At 48.9% G+C, this 24,775-nt stretch overlaps 2 protein-coding genes across 12 annotated transcripts in view; one reads left to right on the top strand and one right to left on the bottom strand.

Annotated features, from left to right (window-relative positions):
* acaca (acetyl-CoA carboxylase alpha) overlaps positions 1–748 on the bottom strand; it is an 82,236-nt gene extending 81,488 nt beyond the window's left edge. The window contains exon 1 of the mRNA XM_069184353.1: positions 499–748. The gene's annotated coding sequence lies outside the window, so the exon portion shown is untranslated. The remainder of the gene's footprint in view (positions 1–498) is intronic.
* Positions 749–1,303: 555 nt separating this feature from the next.
* The window catches only part of brip1 (BRCA1 interacting helicase 1), a 173,471-nt gene continuing 149,999 nt past the window's right edge, over positions 1,304–24,775 (top strand). For 9 of the 11 annotated variants that reach the window (XR_011183724.1, XR_011183725.1, XR_011183726.1 and 6 more), the window contains exons 1-14: positions 1,304–1,364; positions 2,176–2,302; positions 3,552–3,663; positions 4,416–4,595; positions 5,193–5,350; positions 5,846–6,001; positions 11,439–11,732; positions 13,473–13,694; positions 13,880–14,079; positions 14,593–14,725; positions 15,671–15,825; positions 16,621–16,786; positions 17,174–17,314; positions 17,919–18,080. Coding sequence is in view for 4 of the 11 variants with exons in the window: in XM_069184354.1 (XP_069040455.1) it covers positions 2,210–2,302; positions 3,552–3,663; positions 4,416–4,595; positions 5,193–5,350; positions 5,846–6,001; positions 11,439–11,732; positions 13,473–13,694; positions 13,880–14,079; positions 14,593–14,725; positions 15,671–15,825; positions 16,621–16,786; positions 17,174–17,314; positions 17,919–18,080 (2,172 nt within the window). In the remaining 7 variants the exon portion in view is untranslated. The remainder of the gene's footprint in view (positions 1,365–2,175; positions 2,303–3,551; positions 3,664–4,415; positions 4,596–5,192; positions 5,351–5,845; positions 6,002–11,438; positions 11,733–13,472; positions 13,695–13,879; positions 14,080–14,592; positions 14,726–15,670; positions 15,826–16,620; positions 16,787–17,173; positions 17,315–17,918; positions 18,081–24,775) is intronic. The other 2 variants (XR_011183727.1, XM_069184357.1) reach the window with 1 other exon arrangement.

Below are 24,775 nucleotides of genomic sequence, written 5' to 3' on the forward strand. Positions count from 1 at the left end.
AATTGAAATTCATTTGTAGTTTGGATGCCACTTCACTGTTTCATTGCATCACTTTGGTACAGATCGTCCCCTCATACAGCCAGGGCACCCGAGTTAAAAACCCTACTCTTGTGAACAGTGCCAAGCAACCTTTAATGACCGATTGGTCAGCACTTCAGTTAAATGTCACATCTGGAAGACCACACCTCATACAACAAACAGTCTCAAATCACCAAAACTGGGGCATTGGTAAATTTAAAAATTACTTTAGCAATATTATTGGCACACATTTCTTTGTTTCACTATGTCTGGAAGGTGTGAGTCAGCATTAAAGTAATTTGTTAACTATGATAAATACCTTCGAGATAAAATCTCAAACACGTCATTTAATATTTGTAAACAGTCAATTTTCTTTTGTGAGTGTTAAAGTTTTCACAATATACAGGAGCAATACGTAAAACAAATGGAACAATGTAGTGTTTTATTAACTGCAAACAGATTAAACTGCAATCTCGTTACCTCTGGCTCAGGTCCGCCATACACAATCCAGTTCAGACAGGCTTATGCTGGACACAGGTCTCCCCATGTGAAACACAGTCGTAAATAAAAAAAAAATCAATGCAAATGTTGGAGAAAATCGGGACAATCTGAAGAAGCCCAGACAATTCACCATTAGCAGAAAAAGGAACACCTTAGGCTTTTATAAATACCTGTTGTTTACTCCTAAAGAAGGCAAACGCATTGTGAGCACAGACAATATAATATTCATTTTTAATGCTTAATTGAAATTTAAAGCACAGAATGTATGGAAACAGATTGTCTGTACTAGTGTACTTGACGGGATCAGAAGGACGGGTTTAGCACAGCTACAACAGTAACCGGTCGACTGTACATTTTTTAGTACCTGCCTCAAAATAAGTTCCGTGAAGTTGGCCATCCTACGAACAGCAGCTTCCAATCAGCTTGTTTGTGCTACACTGGTGCCGCTATGCGCCGCTGAAACCATCCAGGTTTCAACATCTCGTCTCCGCTGAAACACACCAAGCCCTCCAAGCGCTCCATGTTTACGGAAGTCGCGCTGTTTCTCTATGGTGTCCCGGCACTACTGTTTGTGCGGCTGCGATTGGTTGTCTTGTCTCCACCTATGTCTCCAACATGCCTATTGGTCAGTTTTCAGAACCTTCTTTCTATTGGCAGTTATGAACAAAGGTTTTCACCCATTGGCTGTACGTGAGGCAGTTTCCCCCCCCCCCTCCGTCCGCTGTACAGTTATTGGTCGCTTTAACGTCATATTGAATGTGATTGGTTGAAGTGTCAGTTCCTGCTTAGGCGGGAAGTGTAATGCGATTTATTTGTAAGCTTTGAGGCACGTTTCTGAGACTGAGGTAATTCATAGTTCATTTTTCGAAAATCTTAATAAAATGATGATAAAGCGTGCATAAGATGAAACCGTATAATTACTAGATTTATCTCACGCCCAGTTAAAGTGTAGCCTGTTATTATATATGTTCTGCTTCTCAGTGCTGATGGTTGTATCGGAACTGCATGCATACTTGACATTTTGGTCCTCGGATTAATACGTAACGAAAGTATACCAGTTTGTTTCTCCTGTATGTTGCTTACGCATTATGTATATCAGATAGGTGAGGATGAGAATAATCTTTTTCGGGCAATTAATTTGAGTAGGCTACTGCGATTGGGGTAACAGTGCAAACAGTACGTCTCTTGTATCAAGCCGTGAGACATTCGGCAGGTTCTTAAAAGTTTACGAAGAAAATATTAAGTTGACTTAAGTCTCTTAGTGCTTTGATCACCTTAACCCCTCACTAAAGTCGTATTTCCCACTCCTGTTCCAATTAACACACGGGACTCTCTTCTCTGTGAAAGGTTGCACTTCAGCATCAACATGTACCCCGGAGCGTGACGTACTGTAGCGCACTCCTCGTGTTATGAACTTTAAAAATGTTTATGACTCTGACCCATAATATTCTGAGACCACTGATGCAGGTAGGATAACTGCTTTCGATGTGGAGTGCTACCCACTAGTGCTGACGCCTTCACCTCTTCCGTCTTTCCTGCGTCCTCCGACATGCTGCGGGTCCATCAGGACTGGAGTCGTCACCAGCTTTCTCTGTGTGTCAGCAGTGAACCCTCAGACTGAATCGTATCCACCTGTCTTCTCCTTCGCTCCCGCAGGGAGGCCGTGCCCCGGTGACCGTCGGCAGCCGCGATGGCCGGTTCAGCCTCGGAGTACACTATCGGGGGAGTGACCATCCAGTTCCCCTGCAAGGCCTATCCCTCCCAGCTGGCCATGATGAACTCTGTAAGAGCTTCTCCCTGGAGACCCACTGAGCCACAGTCGGCACGGCCTGAGTCCGAGTTCTTATTGTACCAGAATGAGCAGGCATCTTGGAATAACGTTAATCCACACCCCTTCAAATGCATTAGATCTTGGGGGGTAGTCCTGATCCCGGGGGGCGTCATGAGCGTCTCTTTAGGGCAGGAGCACCCAAAGAGCTCTTTAAGGGGTGAGCTGGAACTGAAACCTGCAGGTACATCAGCCCTCCAGGACCATGACTGGACCCTCCTGATTTAGGGGCGGAGCAGTGGCTCTGTGGCTCAGGATCTGCGCCTGTGGCTGGAAGGTTGCCGGTTCAAATCCCACGGCTGGCAGAGGAATCCTACTCCGTTGGGCCCCTGAGCAAGGCCCTTCACCCCAACTGCTCCAGGGGCGCCGTACAATGGCAGACCCTGCGCTCTGACCCCAAGCTTCTCTCCCTGTCTGTGTGTCTGTGTCTCCCTGGAGAAAAGCTAGGGTATGCGAAAAGACGAATTCCTAATGCAAGAAATTGTATAGGGCTAATAAAGAAACATTGCATTACATTACATTAGATAATATATCTGAGCCTAGGCTGAATTGGTGATGGATTACAGGCCAAACTGCACTGAGGTTCAGACTTTTCAAGAACCGCTCCTGTTATTCTGGTTTTCAGTGAAATGTGTGTCTGTGTACAAAGGTATTTTATTAAGAAGATGTTAAATTATAAGAGCTTTGGTTAATAATACATTCAGAAAGCCTTGTTTATTCCAACCTGATAAGAAAACATCAGAATGCAGTAGCAAAGTATCACAGAAATGTGTTGCAATGACCATTTAAGAGCCCTTACAGGCAGTTTAAGCTTATTCTTATGAATGATAATACAGTATTAAGATACACTTTAAGGTTAAGAAAAAAGGGCAAATTGGTTAAACGATTTTTCAACTTTTCAACATTTTATTCAGCAAAAGACTTTTTCATTAAGTCTTTTATTAAAGCCAAAGACTTTTTCATTAAGTTTACTCCTAAAGTAAAAGTTTGTAAAGTTGTTTTGCAGTTGCTTAGTTGTGATTTGTGTCAGGACTGAAGGAGTCTGCGGCACCTATTGCTATGACTTTAGTTCTCCTGGAGGCAGGAGCCAGACTGAAAAACTGTACCCAAGGCTGGCAGGAGTAATATGATTAGCCATTTTTTAAGATTAAGATTGCTGAAGACCTGTGACTGTTGTTAATTGTTTGTTCTTGCTGTTCCTCAGATCGTGAGAGGTCTGAACTGCCAGCAGCACTGTCTGCTGGAGAGTCCCACGGGCAGTGGGAAGAGCCTGGCTCTGCTCTGCTCCGCTGTGGCCTGGCAGAATGCACAATACGGTAGGAGACTTCAGCGCTGGAGCTGCATGAAGCTCTTACTCCGTCATTCAGATCCAGAAATCATCTCTGTCGGAGGTCCTGTCTAGGAATTGTGAGACCAAGCCACTGGTCTCACAAGTACTCGTGTGAGCAACTGGCACAGCACTTTGGGGATTCTTCACAATAAAAATATAATAATAACATCACTTTATTAACCCTTTACAATTTCTTGCATTAGGAATTGGTCTTTTCGCAGACCCCAGCTTGCTCTCCATGAGACACACAGACAGGGAGAGAGCCTGGGGTCAGAGCGCAGAGTCAGCCATTGTACAGCGCCCCTGGAGCAGTTAGGGTTAAGGGTCTTGCTCAGGAGCCCAACGGAGTAGGATTCCTCTGCCAGCTGCGGGATTTGAACCGGCAACCTTCCAGCCACAGGCGCAGATCATGAGCCACAGAGCCACCGCTCTGCCCATTGCCCTTCCTTAGTTACTACTGTACATATTACTGACTCCCAGCCCTGCTCCTGCATCAGCAAGGGGCATCAGCTTCTTTGGGTCAGTTTGATATTTGTTAGAAAAGGGATGAAACGCAAATCTAGCGTGAAGAGGCTTTAGTTGGCTCTCTCTGGGAGGCGTTAAACAGATGACTTAAGCGTGCGTGTCCGAGAGAATCTGCAGACTCTCCCATGACTTTGCCGTGACCTGCTGATGTTTAGGCACTACTGGGGGGTATTACTGCACTGCAGGTGATGCCGGTGTGTTTCCTCCGTGAAGGTAAGGCCAAGGAAGAGAGCGGCTCCCCGCAGAAGAAACCAGCAGCAGCTCCGACCTGTCAGTGCGCCTGTCACTCTGGCCCTGCCCAGGCCCCCAGCCAGCCGGCTCCCACCCCCGCTCACAGGGAGACTGAGCCCCCAGCGCCGAGCTCGCACCCCGCCAGCGCCAGCGCCAGCGCAGGTGAGCCCCGAAACAGCCGGCGTGTGCAACAGTACCGGGCCCATGCAAAGGGCTGCTAATTGTTGGCATAAAATAGTGGGATTTGTAAAGGAAACAGCACAGCCCTTTGAAACCACAGAGGTCAGTAAAATCCTCCAGTTTCACATTTTGCTGTTCCTCGCTGTTTATAAAGAAATTGGTTTGCAGAGTTTGAGCTCCATGGGCGGTGTTAAATAATTCTTGTCTGCAGACTTGTGCGGCAGGGGTTATCAGACTGTGCTCTAGATGGTATGTCTGTCTCAACAGCTGACTAATTCGCAGCTGTAAATCTCAGTTTATCACCAAACAGGTTTAGCAAACAAAGGGCAGCCGAGATAGTGAGTGACGTATTGAAGTTTCAATTAGTAATATGAGGTAGAAGCAAATGCTCACATACTTTTAGAATTCTTAACTATGTCACTTATTTCACCAATCAATAGCTTATTTTTCCTATTAATAAATTAGAAGGAGACTCTGTAAATGATTTCATTGCCCATCAGTGGTTTCGGCCCCCGTGCAGCAGGCGGGGTGACTGAAAGCCGAGCAGCCCGGGGCTGATGGGGTTGTGATGTGTTGCAGTGCCTGCCCCCGAGCGGAAGAGCACGCTGGCGTCCAGGCTGTCCCAGCGGCTCCAGGCCTCTCTCTCCCAGCACCAGGACGATGACTTCCAGCAGGACAGAAAACGCATGCGCACCCCAGCTGCGGACTCCAAGGTATCGCCATCTCCGCGGACCGGGGTGAGGCAGTCCGGACCCTTCTGTGCTTGAACTAGGTCTCCACTGTTTCACCCCCGGCAGCAGCGTCGATTTCGGAGTGAGAGCGCTTGTTGGATGGAAGTGATGAAGTGGACTGAAAGAACGCAGGAAACTACAGAGCCCAGGTTTCCTGTCCCAGCTTTAGTTAGTAACAGTGCCACTGCATAGTGTTTGAATCAGGAGCATGCTCTCACCCAACACCCCAGTTCTCAGGGTCAGCGTCTGAGAAACAACAAATTTGCTTTGTTGATTTTTGTTTTATTTCCATGCAAAACCCCATTCCACCTGAGCTGGGAGTGAATGAAGAGTTTCATTCAAGAGAATATCAGACCTGTGGCAACGGCCGTCTGTTGCATGCGGGATGCAGGCAGCCGATGTCTTCTTGGAGAGCAGGGCAGGCTCTTCCTCCTCCCTGTGTGCAGGCCGGAGGGGCGGAGGGGCGCAGAGCTGTGTGTTGACTCAGATGTTGCCCTGCAGGGCAGGAAGCGGCGCTGCCTGGACATGGGGGTGCAGTTCATCGATGAGGACCCTGAGCCGGAGGGCAGACCCCTCAGCCCCGGGGGTCAGAGCTGGAGTATGGAGCCCGGCTCGCAGGCGGAGAGAGCCGACACCTTTCCGGCGGCCCAGAGCCCTGTGAGTATTGTCACACCTCAGTGCATGCTCACAGTGCAGCCACAGGTTGCTTGGTAATCTGTCTGCACTGCTGCATTGGTACAGCAATCCCAAGTCTCAGTCCGCTTACTGATAGAATAATTGGAAATTTTACTGTTGAAGCAGAGAAGCAAATGCATATTATATGTTTACATCATGTTCTTGCAGCTCCAGATGTCTGTCTATTCAAATGTATTCAAAACAAGACAAGTATAGACGGTACCCGGTGTTGACTTAAACTGCAGAGAATGTAACTTCAAAAACCTGAAATAGCTCGAGCTATGCAAACTAAGGGCTTTTTGCTTATTTCCTTGATATGTTTCTGAAGTAAATTAGAGGTCGATGCATAAAATAAGGCCAAACCTTTCTCTGTGGTTGCAGTACTGCAGTGCTCCAGTAGAGGGGAGCACACTCCACTAAATGAATAGCAGTGTCAAGGCTTTTGAGAGTTTGGTGTATTTCCATTTTTGCTATGCTTTTTGAATATAGGAGGAGCTGATCTAAGATATTCCGCTGTGAGTGGAGAAAGCAGGTGTTTTCTATGGCCCTGGAGTTGGTGTTTTGGGGGGTTCGGGCAGGGATCGATCAGGTTGATTTTCCAGAGGCCACCTTAGGCGAAGTGGTTCTTGTTTGCGGTTCTTGAGTAATATCCTTGACCTGGTGGATTTCTACAGAGGTACAGATCGACATCACGTCACAGCACCGCACCCCAGTGCACCGTGTGTGTTAACATGTGATCAAGCCGTCCTCAGCTGTTGCTGCCCAATCCATTTTTTTAGGACATGAGAAGGTTACATGTGAGAGGAGGAAAATTGGTCTGTCCAGCTCAGTGCGTTGGTAGCAGTGAATTGACCAAGGGTCTAGTAGGTTTCTAGGGTATCAGCTTCCATTCTATTGCTGTATAGTGTTTTCCAATGCTCCCACAAACACTCTTTTACGCCATGCTGTGCTTCTTAGTACGGTGCACTATCTGAAAGTGCTTCACAGAGTGAAGGGACAGTGGTGCGTAGGACCCAAAACTCAAATGAGCTGGTGCGAGATGTAGAGGCTGTCTACGTGAAAACTCCCACTCGTGCTTTTTGCAGGGGGGATCCTTTCAAGACGAAGAAGCATTAGGGGCCTTTCGTGATGTGATGTAGCAGCGGCAGTGATAAGAGCAACAGTCACAATGCGCGGCCCTCTGTCTGCCAGGCGGTTGAATGGGATCTCCAGTCCTCTCCATGCCAGCTCTTGAAGGCACACAGAAAATCAAGTGCCTTGTAACCAACACCCTCGGTATCAAGAGGCCTGCAGTGAAAAGAATCTGTGTTAATGTGCTCGCCCATCACACAGACTAACATATTGCTTACAACCTGTACAATGGGCCCGGAGTGACTTCAGTTACACGTTCCTGGAGACTGGCAGACTGTCACAATGAGAGCCTGATCTCCGCGGGCAGGCTAATTTACAGCCATGGGATGAGGAAAGTGGAGAGCTAGTGTTACACTCTCTCACCTGACACCGTATTCGATCCCGTGCTCACTGATTGACATCTTGAAAGGGGCCTTTGAAGCAGGCTCCAGTTTAATTAAAACGTTTGCTCGCTTAGCGGTGATCTGTGAAAGCCCGTGATAAATATTGAATCGGGTTCACCCGCTGGTTACCGCGCAGAGGGGGATAAACAGGTGCTTTGTGAGGGGTCTGTCGTGAGATTGTGGCCGGCAAGGGTGCTGGAGAAGACCCCCCCCCCCCCCCCCCCATACCTCTCCTAACTAACCCCCTATTCTTCAGCAGCAAGAGGGCATGATCATAAATGAAAAGCCAAATGCGCAGAGATAGCATTGCAGAGCCGCCTCTCCGCGCCCTTATCCCCTCACGGTGCTCACAGTGTGAGATTTCACACAGCAGGAACTCAGCGCCGGCTTGCCCCGGTGTCTTTGTTACCAGGCTAAAAAGTGGGGAATGTTGTATAAAGAAGCCTTTTCTTCATGCCGAACCGCAGCGCCAGGGTATCAGGCTACCTGTGCAGAGTGATGGCGCTGCTGCAGGTTCGCTCTCCCCTCTGCAAGCACCCTGCAGCTCCGCTGCGCTGCTCTGGAGGACGAGAAAACAAAAGTCTTTTTTTTCAGTCATCCAAGCAGCAGCAGCCACTACACTCAAGTGTGAGAAACACCCTGAATGGATACTCATTTAAATTCTTCTGATTCTGCGAAGCAGGATTTTTATTTTCAAAGCATTCCTCCCCCTCTTCAGTCCAGAAGGATAATAACCAGGCACCTCACTGCAACATGCTTGTCATTGCCAGACTTATGTTTACATTTCTTTTAACAAGTGACTTTATGTGTCGTATTTGCCTTTTCCTGAAAGAGAGCTGGTGATAGTCTATACCAGGCAGTTTCAAGGAGGCACGACTTACTTAGTCTGTTTGAGGAATATTTACATAACGGTAAGCGCCCGTCCCAGACTGCTTACAACATTTCTTGCAGTGGTCAGGCTCAGAACAAGTAAGCAAAGAAGCCTATTTCTTCTGGCAGTGCTAGGGAGTTTGGGTTAGCCGTGCTGTTATCCAGGCTAATGATAAACTCCTGAGTCTGTCGCAGCAGGCCGCCCAGCTATATCAAGGGCAGGGTGAGCTCACCGTCAGGTTCCCCAGTTCGCTGTTCTGGGCTGGTATGTCGTCTACAACAATGCGACAATGTGCACGGGCCGCACTGTGGCTTATATCTTGTGGTGTCATTTCATGTGACGATGAAGTAAAAATATAAACCACATTAGCTTAGCTAATAAAAATGGGGTTTGGGTGGTGGGAACAAACTACCAGGTGGCAGAAGCTGGTTCGTTTGGACATTTCAATATGTAGGTGGATGACGTCCCTGGGTCAATGCGCTACTGGCTGCCAAACAGGCAAGACGTTTGTCTTGTAGCTCCTTATATTCTCCTTACGGCCTGACGCCTTGTCCTGTGAGGAGAGGAGCTCTGACTGAGAGCCTGGAGACGCTCCACCTGCTCCTGCGAAGGAGCAGAGGCTTCCTTTGCTGAGAGGTGCTGCGCGGCCCCAGGGGGTGGGAGCAGGGCTGGGATCGCGGAGGGGGTGGGGGCCGGGGGCCGGGGGCCGGGGCTGCTCTGTGCATTCCAGGGGTGTCTCCTCGCTACTACGATGTGAGCGCAGCCGAAACTGTGTCAGACATCTCGGAGCGTTGGGTAACGGATACCCTTGTGTCAGCTGTTTCCTGTGCTGCCGCTGACAAGGGCCCCATTCATAACTCTCCCCTTTTATTCTCTTCGATGAATAAGTAATTATTCCATATAGAAGGCAGGATATTTGGAACAGGCTATTTAATGTGGCAGCACTGAGTAAAGTGATCCTCCGTTAGAGGCAACCTGAGCTGGCCGTGTAACAATTCCAGCAGGGCTGAAACCCCATCTGCTTCAAGGGCCCTGTTTATTTGGCACATCAGCAGAGCCTTTATCCTAGTGAGTGACAGCTCTCGAAGGGGTCACATTTACCTCCATTCTATCACACATTGTAATATTTAATGGCAAACAAGGTTGAGAAGGACTGCGGGTAACCTGAACCAGCTTTTCCACAGAATCCGAGGCTAAGAGACAGCTTGATCCCTGGTGTTGTGGTGTAACACACGCCGTGCCTTCGCGTTTGTTTATGGGGGATAATCTTACTGATTACAGTTTGCACAAGAAAAGAGAGAGAAAGAAGAAAGCAGGAAGAGTGTTGAGGATTTATTATTGGGACCTGTTTCAGGGGAAAGTGGCTGGTGTCTGCCTTTGGGGCGGAATGTAAATATTTAGCAATAGGGCTGAGATAAAAACACCAGTGCTGAAATGCTGAGGTGGGGTCCTGCAAATAGTGATTTCAACCGGTTTACGTGCAAGCCCTAGCACATGCAAAGAATGAAGTTGAAAGATTTAATGTATTTTTGAATAATTATTCTATTCTTTGCAGTCGCAAGTGGATGGCACTAGGTTCCCGGTGGCTTTGTTTCAGTACATTTGAGCATGTTAGGTTTGGCAGACCTCGCATGGTGTTTCAGCACACAGACCTTCTTTTCCAGCGGCCGGATACTTTCCACTCCTGTTGTGGTTATGCTGCTGTGAAATGGGAAAACATGATTTATTAACAGAGGCAGAGTGTGTGGCTTTTCTTGTCCGTGTGCGCAGTACTCAGTGCAAACAATTTCTAAAGTGTGTGAAACATATTACTGATGATCATGATAAGCCCTTGTGTTTTCCACAGATGGTATTGGGAGGACGTGTGTTTGACTGTGCTGTCCGCAGAAACGTGCTGAAACAGGCAATATTTCTTCCCACAGTGTGCTGGCAACTAGCGGAAACCTCGTTTTGACCACTTTTGTGTCAGAAAGGATAATTACAAATAAACGGGGCATTTATAATTACATACAGCAACAAGCTCTAAAACTGATTTTTTTATTAGGGTTTATTAGAATTGTATTATAAGACATGAATAAACAAAGCTTCTGTGTTTGATATGGATTGACGGACAGTGACTCTTAACTTCCGTTGTTGAAAGAAGCGGGCATGCTTCACTAGGGTTGTGTGGGGTACCTGTAGATGAGCACATGCCAAACGTCTCCACCTAGGAAATGAAATAATGTCATTGACTGTCAAGGATCTGTGCAGGTCGTCAGCAGTTTATCTTGGTTACACAGAGCCTATTAGAAGGCCAGTGTTCTTTCCCTTGGGCTGCCTTTGCTGTGAGTCCTTGCAAAGTAGGCCTCACACTTTGGGAGCTGTTGAGCACGCTGGATTCAGTTACAGAATAGCCTCAGGCTGCGTTCCTCTTGCAAGTGAAATGTCATCTACTTGCCGCAATTAAACGCCTCAATTAAAAATCAGTTTCATTACTCAGTTTCAACAATGGGACTGTCTCAGATTTCTGTTTGCAGACCAAGTTGTCACTTTTTCTGCCTTGGCTACTCTAAGGCATTCTCAAGCTCCGAAAACAGAGCCCTTGTTCTTTCTAAACGATGGATCTTTCTGTAAAAATTGCGTACCTCGCTCAGGTACGAAAGTGCTTTGAGATATTGTGTAATAAAAGGTTTGCAGTTGTTGTGCTTGTAAAATAGGAAGAAATTCAGTGTTATCACCACTGGCTTCATGTCCTCCAGATTTTAAGTCTGAAAATGTTTTAGGACTTTCCAATTTAGTTAGGTGTAGCAGTTACTATGTGTGATGAAATCTAGCTCTGTACTGTTTGTGGACTTTGTGACAGAAGTCCCGACAGGGCCTCTGTACCTCTTGTGACCCAGGAAAGTGCAGGTGGCTGTGCGCCTTTGTGGCTGCGAAGGCCTGGCGGGTCACCTTTGCAGCCGGGACAAGCATTTGTCCGACTTCATGTGCGTCTGCCCTTCAGCTTGTCCACTTTTCCCGTCTCCTGCTGACCGCTCTGTCCGTCTGTGCCCAGGCTCCAGCGCCCTGCAGGCTGTGCCCCTGTGCCGCCGCCAAGCCGGCCCACAAGGAGAAGGAGAAGGAGAAAGAGGAGGGCAGGGGCGGCGGGAAGCAGAGGGTCCCCAAGATCTTTTTCGGGACGCGCACGCACAAGCAGATCGCGCAGATCACGCGGGAGCTGCGGCGCACGGCCTACTCCAGCGTGCGCATGACCATCCTGTCCAGCCGCGACCACACCTGCGTCCACCCGGAGGTGTCGGCCAGCGGCAACCGCAACGAGCGCTGCCGCGAGCTGCTGGAGAGCCGGGAGGTGAGTGCTGGGGTACCCCGGTCCCCCCCAGTCAGCCCATCGCCCCGCAGCGTCTCTGCTCAGTCTCTCTCCGGCGCTGCGCTGATCCATCTTTCTGCTGTTTCACTGCACCCTCTCTCCCTTCTTCTGTCATATCAGCGCTTCCTCTCTGCACATTAAACAGGCTGCTGTCTGTCACCACACTCTCCCCACCTCTCCCAAACCTGTTTCGCCCCTATCCCAGTATTCCCACAGGTAGACTGCTGCCAGCCAGCATTTCGTGTGCAAATCCTTAAACGGGGGGTTTATGTTTCAGCCCCAGTAATCCAGGGCCTGACTCATCTTTTTTTGTTTGTTATGCTCTCTCCAAAATAAAGGAATTGATCAATTCTGCCTGTTCACTGTGTATTCAGGTGGGGTGGATTGATTCATCCGAGGGACTTTCCTGCACTTGTTGACTTCATTCCCCTATACGGGCCGTGTTTGCAGCACCCCAGAATGACACTTTCAGACGAGTTAGCAAAGAGATGCCTGCATGCCTCCATTGAGGTCAATACACTCTTTCTCTCATGTACACCTGAGTAACATCTTGCCCTGGAGAGTTTTCCAAAGTGCTGCGCTGTGGATGTTCCCAGTGGCGACAGGGATCAGACTGTAACAGGCTGGGCTCTTTGGTAACTTGTCTGGGGTGCTGCAAACACGGCCCGTATAGGGGGATAAAGTCAGCAAGTGCAGGAAACTCCCTCGGATGAAGCAATCCACCCCACCTGAATGCACAGTGAACAGGCAGAATTGATCAATTCCTTTATCTTGGAGAGAGCATAACAAACAAAAAAAGATGAGTCAGCCCTGGATTGCTGGGGCTGAAACATAAACCCCCCGTTTAAGGATTTGCACACACAATCCTGGGACTGTAGCCGCGGGCAGGCAATTACCTCAAGAGAATGCGCTCAATCAGTCATACAGAGCGTTCTGTCATGCCGTCGTGTCAGAGGCCCCGGGCGTGTCTTGTGCTCTTATTGTTGGTGCTCCTGGGCGAGGCGCTGCTTGTAATGAACCCCACTTACACAGCAGGGTGTCGCTCCCGCAGGTGTCTGCGCGGAGCCTGGCGCTGTCCCACCCTTCAGAGGAGAAGGGGCCGGCTGACAGCCCGGGAGTGACAGGACAAGCATGGAGTGCGATCGCACTCAGGGCCTCACTTCCTGCCTTCCAGTTGCTTGCTGCTCCTGCTGTGATAACGGATGTGTTGCTTCCCCTGTCTTTTCCACATCATTTCCATACTCTTATTCATATTGCTGTGGCTGTGGTTGTTGCTATTTCTAGTGCTATTTCTATTTCTAGTGCTAGGGCTGTTATTATTATGGAGGCTGTCAGGCCTGCAGAATGTTCTCCTTTCAGGCTCTTGGTCTGAGCATGGAGGGGGATTCAGGCTGTTATCTTAACACAAGACCCAAAGGGCAGAGGGAGGAAGACCCAACCCTGCAGCTCCAGTCCCTGAGTTGCTGGTGCTGTTGGGCAAACTGTGCGCTCACCTTTGAAAACCTGCCATTACTACTGTGCAGGATTAACTGAAATGATGCGGCTGCCTTTCAATGTTAAATAAAATGCAGTTTTTCCCATTTCCAAAAAATGCCGTAGCTAGCTAGTTTTATGCAGACGAATCCCTTGGCCCCCCTACTCTTTGATACAGCGGTTCCTGCTCTTCCTGCGCTGAGTGCACTGGTTGTGTTGTGTTGTGCTGTGTGTGTCTGGTGTGTGCAGGGCCAGTCCTGCCGGTATTACCACGGAGTCCACAAGATGCGGGAGCAGAACTCGCTGCAGTGGGGCCACGGGCTGCACCAGGCCTGGGACATCGAGGAGCTCGTGCGTCTGGGCCGCAGGCTGCGCTCCTGCTCCTACTTCGCCGCCCGCGAGCTCATGGTGGAGGCCGACATCGTCTTCTGTCCCTACAACTACCTGCTGGACCCACAGATCAGGGAGAGTGTGAGTGAGGACACTTCCCTGTTGGAACTGGGAACTACCGCTGGAGTCTCCAGGTTCAGCTGTTGCATGTAATGTAGCTCAGGGTCACTTTAGTTTCCAAGTGTTTGAGCAACAGTGGCTTGCTATGGTGTGAATGTGAATGCTGTAAGGCAATATATGCAAACAATGGCGCTGTCTCCTTGCAGATGGACATCTCTTTGAAAGGTCAGGTGGTGGTACTGGATGAGGCTCACAACATCGAGGACTGTGCCCGGGAGTGTGCCAGCTTCACCCTCACCCAGGCACAGCTGCTGTTCGCCCGCGAGGAGATGGACAGCATGGTCCACCACAACATCCGCCGCGCTGACCACGAGCCCCTGCGAGCCTTCTGCTGCAGCCTGGTCAAGTACGAGTCCCTGAGCAGGAGCACCCAGTGGGCAGTGTGTGGAAACCTCACCACTTTGTCCTTAACTAGAGAGAAGCATACGGGGAAAAAAGTGCTCTGCTTGTAGACGTTTTAAAATCCATTCCTCTGTCCATCCATTGTTTTGACCGGCTTTATCCAATACAGGGGAGCCGGAGCCAGAGCCTATCCCGGCAAGCAAGGGCACAAGGCAGGGTACACCCTGGACAGGACGCCAGTCCATCGCTGATCAGACGCAGACACACTCACTCACACCAGGGGCCAGTTTTCCCACAAGCCAGTTAACCCACCGGCATGTCTTTGGACTGCTGTGGGAGAAAACTGGAGCACCCTTGTAGAGGTCTTTCATGCCCCTCTCTCTTTGCAGCAAGATAGGATAAACCTGAGCTCTCTTGTGTTTGAAGTAAACTGATCTTCACAGCACCTCTCCGTGTTCAATGTGTCTAAAATCGCGTGCCGATCTCGTCTGTAACCCAGGCTTTTTTCCCCACCTAGCTGGCTGGAGGAGAGCCGTGGTTCTCTGGAAGAGAGGGAGTATGAGACAGCCTGCAAGGTGTGGAGCGGCCGAGAGATCCTTGGCATCTTCCATGGGCTGGGGATCACAGAAGCCACCTTCCCCATCCTGCAGGTGAGGCTGAGCTGTACCTCCTCAGCAGGAGACTGGCCCGACCAGCCAGAGTGGGCTGGGTGTGAGGTCAGTGAGGCATGCACTATCACGCCAGTGGCCCAGGTAGAGCGTGGTGGTTACAGAAGAGAGGGGGCATTCAGTCCATCTAGTTCACTGGGGTTTTCAGTAGCAGATTGAATATCTCATCAGGCTATTGAAAGAACCTGAAGCCAGCCATGTTGCTGAGGCTGAACCAGGGTATCTGGCCATCTTATTCCAAAATCCCACAGCGCTTTGTGCCTCCTGTTAATGGGTACTGTGGGTCCCCATTGAACGTCTCCCTGTTCAACGCTCTTTCGCACTGACCACGTTGAGGTATGCAACGTTAATGATGATGAATGTCATTTACATAGCTCTCGCCCGGAATGCTGGCGAGTAAGCCTTATTAACCACGGCACAATGCCTAGCAGTATCCCAAGTGACGTACCTGGGTCCCATCGTCTGCTCTCCTGCCGTCCGTTCTGAGTTGTTCATTCACATTGCCTCAGGAATCCCCGTGTCTCTCCCCTGCTTCAGAGCACACGAGACATGTCTTGCCACTTCTCAAGTGCAGTGGCGCTGCAATGTCTTTTCCATTTGCAGCTTGTGAGGGTAATGCACGGCATCCTGCTGGGTTAAGCACTCCAAGGCCTGTTTACCCACTAAAATACCTCGGGCAGCTGCCTCTCGCAGAATATGAGTTTAATCAACGGGTTTTCTTGACGTTGTTTGCTGTCCACTTTTTGCCCTTTGCACAGGAGTGGGACCTACAGCCGCTCTGTGCTGTCCTCCTGTGCTGGGCTGGAGGCACACCTTTGCAGGTCTTTCCCGTGCTGTTGTTGCCAAATGTACCTGTTACTTATTTTTGTGTTTTTCTTTCTTTCTTTCTTTCTTTCTTTTCTTCCAACCTTCTCCTTCCTGCCACAGAAGCACCTGGAGGCTGTGCTGGAGAAAGAGGAGAAGGTGACCTTGGTGAATGGGAGAGAAGAAACCACACAGGTCCCCACCGTCAGCTCTCCCACTCAGATGGTGCTCAAAGGCCTCTTCATGGTCTTGGAATTCCTCTACCGATATCAGTGCAGGTCTGTATGCACACACACGCTGTGGATTTCTATATGCACTCATGCACACCCCTGAACAAGATTGTTCAGGCCAGCACGGGGATCTCTGGGCTATCATGAGGAGTCTTGGGGGAGATCCTGTCACTCCTTTCCCTTTCCCAGTATTCCCACTTCCTGCTGTTGCAGCGCACGTTGCCGTAGAAACTGTGTATCACATTCCGTCCCTCTTTATAGTGTCTGGGGTTGACTTTCAGGTGATGTCTCCTTTGCATGAATGCTTCTTGACATCGGCTGTCAGGCGTTTCCCTCTCGAGTATTTTTAAAACGGTGATATGACTGAAGCACTGTACTTCCCATGGAAATAGGTGGAGACTGAGGCCAAGGGCCTAGTTTCTGATGTTCTGGGAGATTTTACTCATGTGTACTAGAGATGCAGTGCTGCACAGCTGCACAGTACAGTGCAGAAAAACAGGATAATCTAAAAAACTTGTATTGTGCAGATGGGCCTAACACCTCATAATAAGTATAGGAATGATGGTAGTTACTAAAGACTTACGTGAGAGTAACAGGGCGCACTTATTTTTACTAAGAAAGTCTAAGTAAAGTTGGGAAAGAGAGAAGATGATGGATTGTTTCTTACCATAATGGATCAAAAGTGTGTAACATTAATGACAACAGTAATGGGAACAATATATTGGATTTATATACAGTAGGCCTTTCCTTTCCAAAGCACTTTACATATATGAAGGGAACTCCAGCCTTCACTGTGGTCAGTCATAGCTCCTGTGCTGACGGCCGCCCTGCCTCCTGTGTTAGGTTTGCTGATGACTACCGGGTGGCCCTGCAGCAGACGTACACCTGGACCACTGAGCCCGACCTGCCGGACGCCCAGGGCTTCTTCGCCCGCCCGCGGAGGAGGCAGAGCGCCCGCAGGAAGAAGCTGGTGCACACGCTCAGCTTCTGGTGCCTGAACCCCGCTGTGGTGAGACAGCGCCGCACCCCAACACGCAGGGCCCCGCCGCCCCCAGACTTGCGTTGCCAGAGCCGTGACGTTCCTGCTGGACTGGGCGCCGCCTCCTCTCTTCCGTCATGATGTTAATCAATAAGCAGGCGACAGGCCTTCTGAAAGGGACCTGGCCCAGAATGAGAGGAGAGTGTGTCTGGGATGTGGTAGTGGGATGCTGCAGCTCAATCCAGCCTCACATTTGCAGGAGTGAACTTCATGATAATGTTGATGTATTACTTGAATGGTTAGAATTTTGTATTTCACTGTGAAGCGAAATCTCATGTAAGCGGTCGTGGCAACAGGCCCTGTTCTTAGAAGAAGAAGTTGGTTGATTTCTCAGAGGGTTTTGTGTTGCGTGCCTAGGCCTTCTCAGACCTGAGCAGCAGTGTGCGCACCATCGTGCTGACCTCTGGGACCCTCTCCCCCATGAGCTCGTTCTCCTCGGAGCTGGGCGTCAAGTTCTCCATCCAGCTGGAGGCCAGTCACGTCATTAAAAAGTCCCAGGTAATCCGGGAGTTATCCGGGGGGGAGTGCAGAACACTGTGGGCACCGCTCGTTCATCTCTATCGGGATATCCAGATTGATTTCCTTATACGCTCTGCACTAAGCTGAAGAATCGGAATTGTGGTGCAGCTCTCAGCTGAACTGCCACAGGCTTGTGCTGCACATTGAGCTCACATTGATGCCTCTGAGGAAGACAGAGGTAGAACTAGGACCTTGCTCATCTCTCCCTAGTGCAGCAGTTAAGTACTGACAGCTCTCATTCTGGAGATGAGACAGATCGGGCCCACTAGGCCAAGTGAGAGTTTCTAGCCATTTGTAGTTTGGATTTCATCATCGTACAAGAGGCAAAGTGCTAACCCCGTAGTTTGCTTTAAACCGAGAGCTTAGCACCACACAAATGTACTTTTCCTTGCAGCTTGTGGATAAAAGGAGTAGTGCAAATTCTTGCACCATGCACGCCATCAGTTTAGTTGCACGCTTAAGAACCACGGACGAGCAGCACACTTCTGAGCAGAACACTTTTGGATGCATGTGATTACACATGCAGCTTTGTCTGTCCCCCTCCCCCAGTGGGGCTCCTAATGGCTTCACCTTGCCGTCGCAGGTGTGGGTGGGGACAGTTGGCGCGGGGCCTCAAGGCCGGAAGCTGTGTGCCACCTTCCAGCACACAGAGACCTATGCCTTCCAGGATGAGGTGGGTGCCCTGATGCTCAGTGTGTGCCAGGCTGTGGCACACGGAGTGCTGTGCTTCCTGCCATCATATAAGGTGAGTCCAGCTCCTTCTTCCCAAGGTGTAATAATTAACCACCGTACATTTAGACAGTCATTTAGTGGAGCGGCCACTCTGCAGTTCCACTTCTTGCCCACTAGGTGGTGTCGGAGACCACACGTTGTAGGGGCTGGGCGGGCACGACCCCTTTATTTCATGTGTGGTGTGAAACTTCACCCATACAAGTTCTGCGTTCCGTTCTGCCTAAAAGACATAAAAAAAGCTACTCACATTCCTGACTTAAAGGAGTGACGAGAAGAGAAAAATATCAAACCCTCACACGTCAGTGCCAACTGCATGTCCATTAGATGTATTGGCAGCCCTCAAGCTGTAATCCAGTAGTAATGTATTATAAATGCCTCTCAAACCTCAGAATTCAACCTTGCATTTTCCTGTATCCCCTTTCACTTGCAAGTTTGCTTATAGGATCCTATTGATAAATACTTTGTCCTCCTTTGTTTGTTATGCATTTGGCATGAATAATTTATTTCCATTCAAGCCGTCTGTCAGAATGAATCCTCCGGGGGCTCTGGTAACTTTCTCAGATGTCTCTGCGTGGCCGGGGAGGGGAGCGGAGGCAGAGTGAGCCGCTGTGATGAGGCAGGCAGAGGCTTCGCTTCCGAAGCCCAGCTCTCTCTCGGCTCCCCCAGCTCGTTCGTCAGCCCGTCGTCTGCAGGCGATTAAGAAAACGACCTCATACTCCGTGATCGGCAAGAGAGCATTGTGTCAGTCAAGGCCCAGTTAGGTTTTCCCTTGCTTAGGCTTTGGGACGATGCTGGAAAGCAAAACAGGGGGCGGCCGGATCATTAGGATTGTCCTGAGGGTTTGCAGAGTCGCCCCCAGTTTCGTGTGCCAAGGGGTTAATAAGCAGCAGATGTCCTAATGGGTTTCTGGGAGTAGGTGACTCATTCACAGAGCGCTAACTGCGGGGATTTGAAAGTTCTTCGTTAAAATCATTCCTCGGTGGGGAGGGTGGAATTTTAGTAGGTGCAGATAAAAGAGGACCCAAACTTGTCTTGTACATTAACTTTCCAGTTCTGTTTGAATCACGTGAAGGCCGGTTCAAAAGCCTGTTGTCCTTTGGCTCTGAAAGAAGCAGACTGCACTGTTCTTGCAGAGTGCTGGTGGAAAAAGAAGAAAGATGAGAGTTCTTCAGATATAAATTCTTTATGATTTTGGTATCTTTCTTGGTTAAGGGGGGAAAGGCGTGTTTTTCCCTGATATAAATATCCTATAGTTTTTAATATTTCCATTATTGATGCACTCGTAAGGATTCCATGGCTGTTTATTAATATTTAATTTGCAGTCAGCTTTTAAAACATGAGTGGATGGGTCGTTTAATTTGAAGCGTTTTGGGGTCCTGGAGCTGGGCCACAGTGCTCGCTGTGCTGGAGCCAGAGTGTCCCGTCTGTGTAGGAGATAGAGCTGAGGAGATGGCCAATTGATTTTTTTAAAGGAACACCCTCATTGCGGAATTATGACTGTGCAGTCAGCTCATTTGTTTCTGTGAGACGCTTATCATCAAACTGTGAGAAAGGTCAAAGTGGAGGGCTGGATTAATCCTGTATTTGTTGTTTTTTTTTCCCGTGCGTAGACTCTTTTATTGCGCAACGTAGACTCCTGATGGCGCGTCGGTTTAGAGGAGAGATAAAAAAAAAAACCTGAAAAAAAAACTTCGAAAAAGTGAATTTCGGAAAGTGAAGAGATCATTCAGAAATGCAAGATGCTTTTAAACCAGATTAAGATAAGAACCATTAGGGCTGATGTCGCCGAGCTGTCTGCGTGAAGATGCATCATGCCTGGCGCCTGAAGCTGGGGCGATCTATTCAATATGTGTCATATCAAAGTCAGAGCACGCTGCAGGAAAATCGCTAATGCCTATAAATCTTACCGGCCACTCACCACACTCTTCTGTCTCTGGGCCTTACTCAGGAAGGCTACTTAGCTGAACCAAAATACCCTGCAATTTTTTTTTATGAGAAGCCTGTTTATTTCACAGGGCTTCCAGAGCGCGGTATCTCTACAGCAGCTTCGGCCTGCCTGTGTGTAGATCTTCATGCATTACATCTGCCTCTGTTGTCCTTTACAGGGTACTAGGAAGTATGTATACTGTGTGGCTGTTTTGCTCCAGGCCAGTAAGAAGACAGGGCCCTGAGATGTTCTTGGTTGAAACGGATGGGTTTATTTGAAAAAGACGGGGATAAAAGTTGAACGACGTTTACTGTGGGGATCAAAGAAAGAGGTGTGGATTCATCTCTCATCACTTTTCAGTGTTTGAAAAACGGAGCCTGCTTAATGTGAAAGAGCATGCTGCGTAATTGAAAAATAACATTGAATGCAGTATAATAAATTATGGAGTGGTGATGACTTGTTTCATAAAACTCTTGTGTTGGTGGTTGGCACATCTGAGACAGAAATGTATTCACTGTAGCTTTGGAAAACGTGGTAGTTTGGAAGATGTAAAAGTGGGACACCTACAAAGTTGTCCTTTTTCTCCCTTGAGTGAGACCCCTTTGAGTTCAAATATTGACAGTGCTTTTTAGAAAACACATGCGTTCTGCTGGTTAGGAGATTAAGTTTCAATGTGCAGGAAGCCGGGACTGAGCAGAATCCCATGCTGGTTCTCCCTGCAGGGAGCCTGGCGTGGCTGTGATTAATAACACGGAGACACAGAGGAGAGCTCTTGTCCCTTGACACTGCACACCGAGCAATAAGGAGAGCAGGAGGTATGAGAGAGAGATGGGTGACTAGCATACAGACCTAGCAGGTGTTAGGACGACACCTTCAGTACAGGTATTGATCCTGTGATAAAAAAGAATCTGATCGCTGATTAAAAAGGCTTTAGATTTCTGTAATTTTGAAGTTCAAGTGGCTAAAGTCAACAGTTCCGCCTTTTTGTTTGCGTTTTGCAAAACATTCATAACAAGTGGCTGAAAAGTGCACTGGGCTCCTGCACTAGGAAGAATTTATTGGCGTGTTGTGCAAATGCTTTGGAAGTGTTTCATCCCTGGCACGCTCAAGCAGCTTAGAAGTTAAACAAGAGACGGGAATGCTAGTAAAAAGCTTATTTATAGATGAAACCTAGTTCTCTGCAGTGTAATGTAACCTGAAGAGAGAGAAACTACTGCCAGTTCTGTATTTCCCAGGGTCCAGATGCTCTAATAGCTCCATTAATGAGGGGAAAAGCAGGTTTATTGCAATTTTCTCATTCTACAGTTTCAAATTGGTGCTGTGAAGCAGTGCGTTGTTAGTGTTTGAACATCTGGAAATGCGTATGTGAGCTCTGATGAGCTGCGCGGTGTGTTTGCCCTGTTTCCTCCTGTAGGCAGATTTGTGTTTTGGAGTTATACAGGGCAGAATGACAAGATCCAGAGCAGCAGATCAATGAGGGACACTGTCCCCCTGCCTCCAGTAAGGGTTTGGTAACAATAACAAGCCTGGCACTGCATCCCTTGACCACGAATATCACTTTTCCAATTAGCCCAGCCACTTAGGTGGAGAGATTTAGCAGAATCCTGAACTGAAACTCAAACCTAGCAAGGGTAGGGGTGGGGTTTCAGAAACAGCTAGATCTTTGTCTAACGCACTGTTCAGCACTCTCTTCGGTCATAAATCATTGGATCATTTCTTAATCATCTTCTTTTTTCATTGTGTTCAGTTTTTTTTCTGGTGGGATAATAGCTTAACAAAGAATACAACCCTTTAACACTCTTTGCCCGTTTCCAGGCTTGCTTTACCCTGCAGCACAGGTGAGGTGGACAGCCCTAATGCTGTCTTGTTCATTAGAATTCACTTCATGCCAATTTGTTTTAGATTACAGGCTGCACTACGAAACACTCTGGTTATTGAAACCATGAGGGAACTGCGCGCGACTGTGAACTGCAATGTGTTCGTGTGGTTGTACTTCATTGTATTAAACACAGTCGGACAGTCAGTTCTTCTGCCTTAATCGGTCAGTTAACCTGTCGGCCATTCCTGTTATTTAAAGGGGTTTAGCTACAGGGAAGAAGAATCAGCCTACCAAAGTGAGCTAGCAGAGCTCAGTTAACACAGATCATTAGAAGATTCTGTGGTTATGGCGCCATCCCCTTTAGTGTTGTAATGGCCCGTGATACCCCAGCAGTGGCATGCCTTCCTCTCACCCGATCTTATCTGGACCCACTAGAACTTGAGTGGTTGATGGGTCTGAAGCTGATAGCAGCAGGCCTAGCCCCCCCATCCCACCTCCCTGCACACCTCCTTTCTGAAGAGCATTTATCTCAAAGTGGGGGCTTTTTAAGCCTTGGCTGAGGGCAGGATTCCCAGGCTGTGCTCCCGGAGGTTGGACCTCCTCCCTGACGCCGTGCAGGAAAAGAGCAGCCCCTCCCAGCCCAGAGCAGCCTTCCTCTGAGACGCGTGCCTTCACTGGGCGCCTTGCTTTCTGCAGCCTCTCCCCCAGCCCGGGCTCACCCACCTGTATTCATCTCAAGTCTGCAAAGCAAACCCAGTGATGTGGATGGGTCTTTTGCTGTTTTATTCTGCCTGTATGGCACCAGCCTTAAAAACATGCATGACGCTACTGCTTGCAAAGCAAGAGTTTGAGGTCATGTGTTTGCGTTTCCTGATCATGGAGCCCGTGAAATATCATGATATTAGTTAATTGTGAGCCGCTTCTTTATAACCTCCAACTGACACGACAGCCTAAGACTTTGCGTGAATTCAGTTCTGGAAGCTCAGGTTATTTCCTCTGTACCAGTGGAGGTGGGATCGAAGGATTTTGTTTTTGTTTGCTTGCTTTCTGACTCGGAGACATTCAGGGGTTGCCTTGAATACAGAGACTTTTTTGAATACAGAGCAAGAATAAAAGGAATTGAAATGGAAGCTCGACCTTGAAAAACAGAGCACTCTACGGTGTTTGTGCAGTGTTTTCTAGGGGCAACATCCTGTGAAGTAGCACTGATCAAGACAATCCAATATCTCATCCCAGACCCACCATTTCTATGACAGAGGGGCACAGGAAAGGCGGTGTGAAGCCTTGTCTTTGGAGTGCACAGTGCTGCAACATGTAATTACTGAATTATTTGCAGCTGGTTCATGTCTTCAGTTGCCGCTGGTGCTGCTGGACGTGCTGAGCTTTCCGTGTTTTGTTACTGCTGTCACCGTTGCTCCTTTTCATTATTTACAGCACGTATTAAAACATTAATGGCTCGCTGGTGCACGGGAGGCGCTTTGGGCCGCAGTGTGGAGCGATGGCAGAGAGAACGCAGTTCAGTCCTTCCCTTGCCTGGAGTGGAGTGGCACTTTGTCATCGTCTCCACAGAGAGATCCCGCTGGCCCTCTCTCCCGGGCCTGCAAAGCTGAGTGATGCGTACGCTTTGCCCAGAAAAGGGCGATAAATTATTCACCTTTTGTTGTGCCTGCGCGCGCTTACTAAATAGTGTTTATTCCATTTTGTAGCGTCACCTCCGCACGAGCTTAGAAGAAGTAACCCCCTCACCCTTCCGCCGGAGGGGTGAATGCTCTGAATGAGGCAGTGGGCATGAACAGCGTGGGAGACATGACTGCCCCACTCTCTGCTGACATCTGCTGTAATGGCCTGGGACACCTGAGACCAGTCAGTGTTAGGGTGATCAAAGCTGGAGGCCCTGAGGGCCGTGCAGTGAGTCACCTGCCGGAGGAGGGCAAGGGAGTGGGCAATCGATCAGCGTTTGGCACCTCGTCCCTCTCTGCACACCTGGGAGGGGCTGTTCCTCCAGTCACAGCCCAAATGCCAAAACACCCCCCCCCCAGTACGGTGCGTGTGGGTGTTTTGGAACGGTGAGGGGGCGAGGACTAAACTGTACAGTGCTAGCGATATGCCAAACTGACTCGCCCAGGGCAGGAATTTGGTGCGGCTTATCTGAAATTCTCACCCCTTCCCTCCCCATCCAGCCCAGCCACCTCTTTCCGCGTGCCCGTGTGTGTGTGTGTTTAAATGCTGTGCTTGCCTGACTGGGTCTGCTCTTGCATGTTAGCTGCTAACCCATGAGATTCTGGACTGCTCTAATTGAGTGTGCAAGGCAGGCTTTTGAATAACCCATGAAGCAGAGCTGTGGATGGGCTGTGTGTGGTCCTCAGCCTGCTGAAGCACTGAGGAGGCCTGGGAGTCATGCAAACACACAGCCATGACTTCACACTGCTGTTTTGGTTTGGTCAGAGGAGCAGCACAAAGGGCCATATAACTGCTTGCTGATGCACCTGCACGCATATATGTAGATGAGACGTATTGAAACTGGAGTTCAGTGTCGTCACTCAGGTGCGACAGACTGCTGTGCCTTAGTGCCTTGAGTGTGGAGCTCTCCCTATGTGTCCGGCTGGGCACCAGGTCTCCTTGGCATTTAGATACTGCTGGCATTTAGTTTCCGCACCTGCAGTTCAGCCAAGTGTGAGACTGACATTCCCATTCCTCTGTTGCATTGCGGTGGCTCTGGAAATTGCGGCAGTTTTGGCAGATAACGATTCTAAATTAGTTATGAGTGCCACATGCTGAAAGGCTTGTATAGTGTATGACTTATTCATATATAAAACTGACAACATTTTACGAGAGGGGGGTAGGCATAAAGTTATTTTTGGTTTAGCTAGATTGTCCCTTCCTTTTTGACATTTACTAGCTGACTCTGTGTATCTGTCCCATATCGGCTGCTGTTGTCTTCCCTATTTAAGATGAAGATTGT

The sequence above is a fragment of the Lepisosteus oculatus genome, chromosome 26 (genome assembly GCF_040954835.1).
Source record: "Lepisosteus oculatus isolate fLepOcu1 chromosome 26, fLepOcu1.hap2, whole genome shotgun sequence".
Taxonomy (NCBI): Eukaryota; Metazoa; Chordata; class Actinopteri; order Semionotiformes; family Lepisosteidae; genus Lepisosteus; species Lepisosteus oculatus.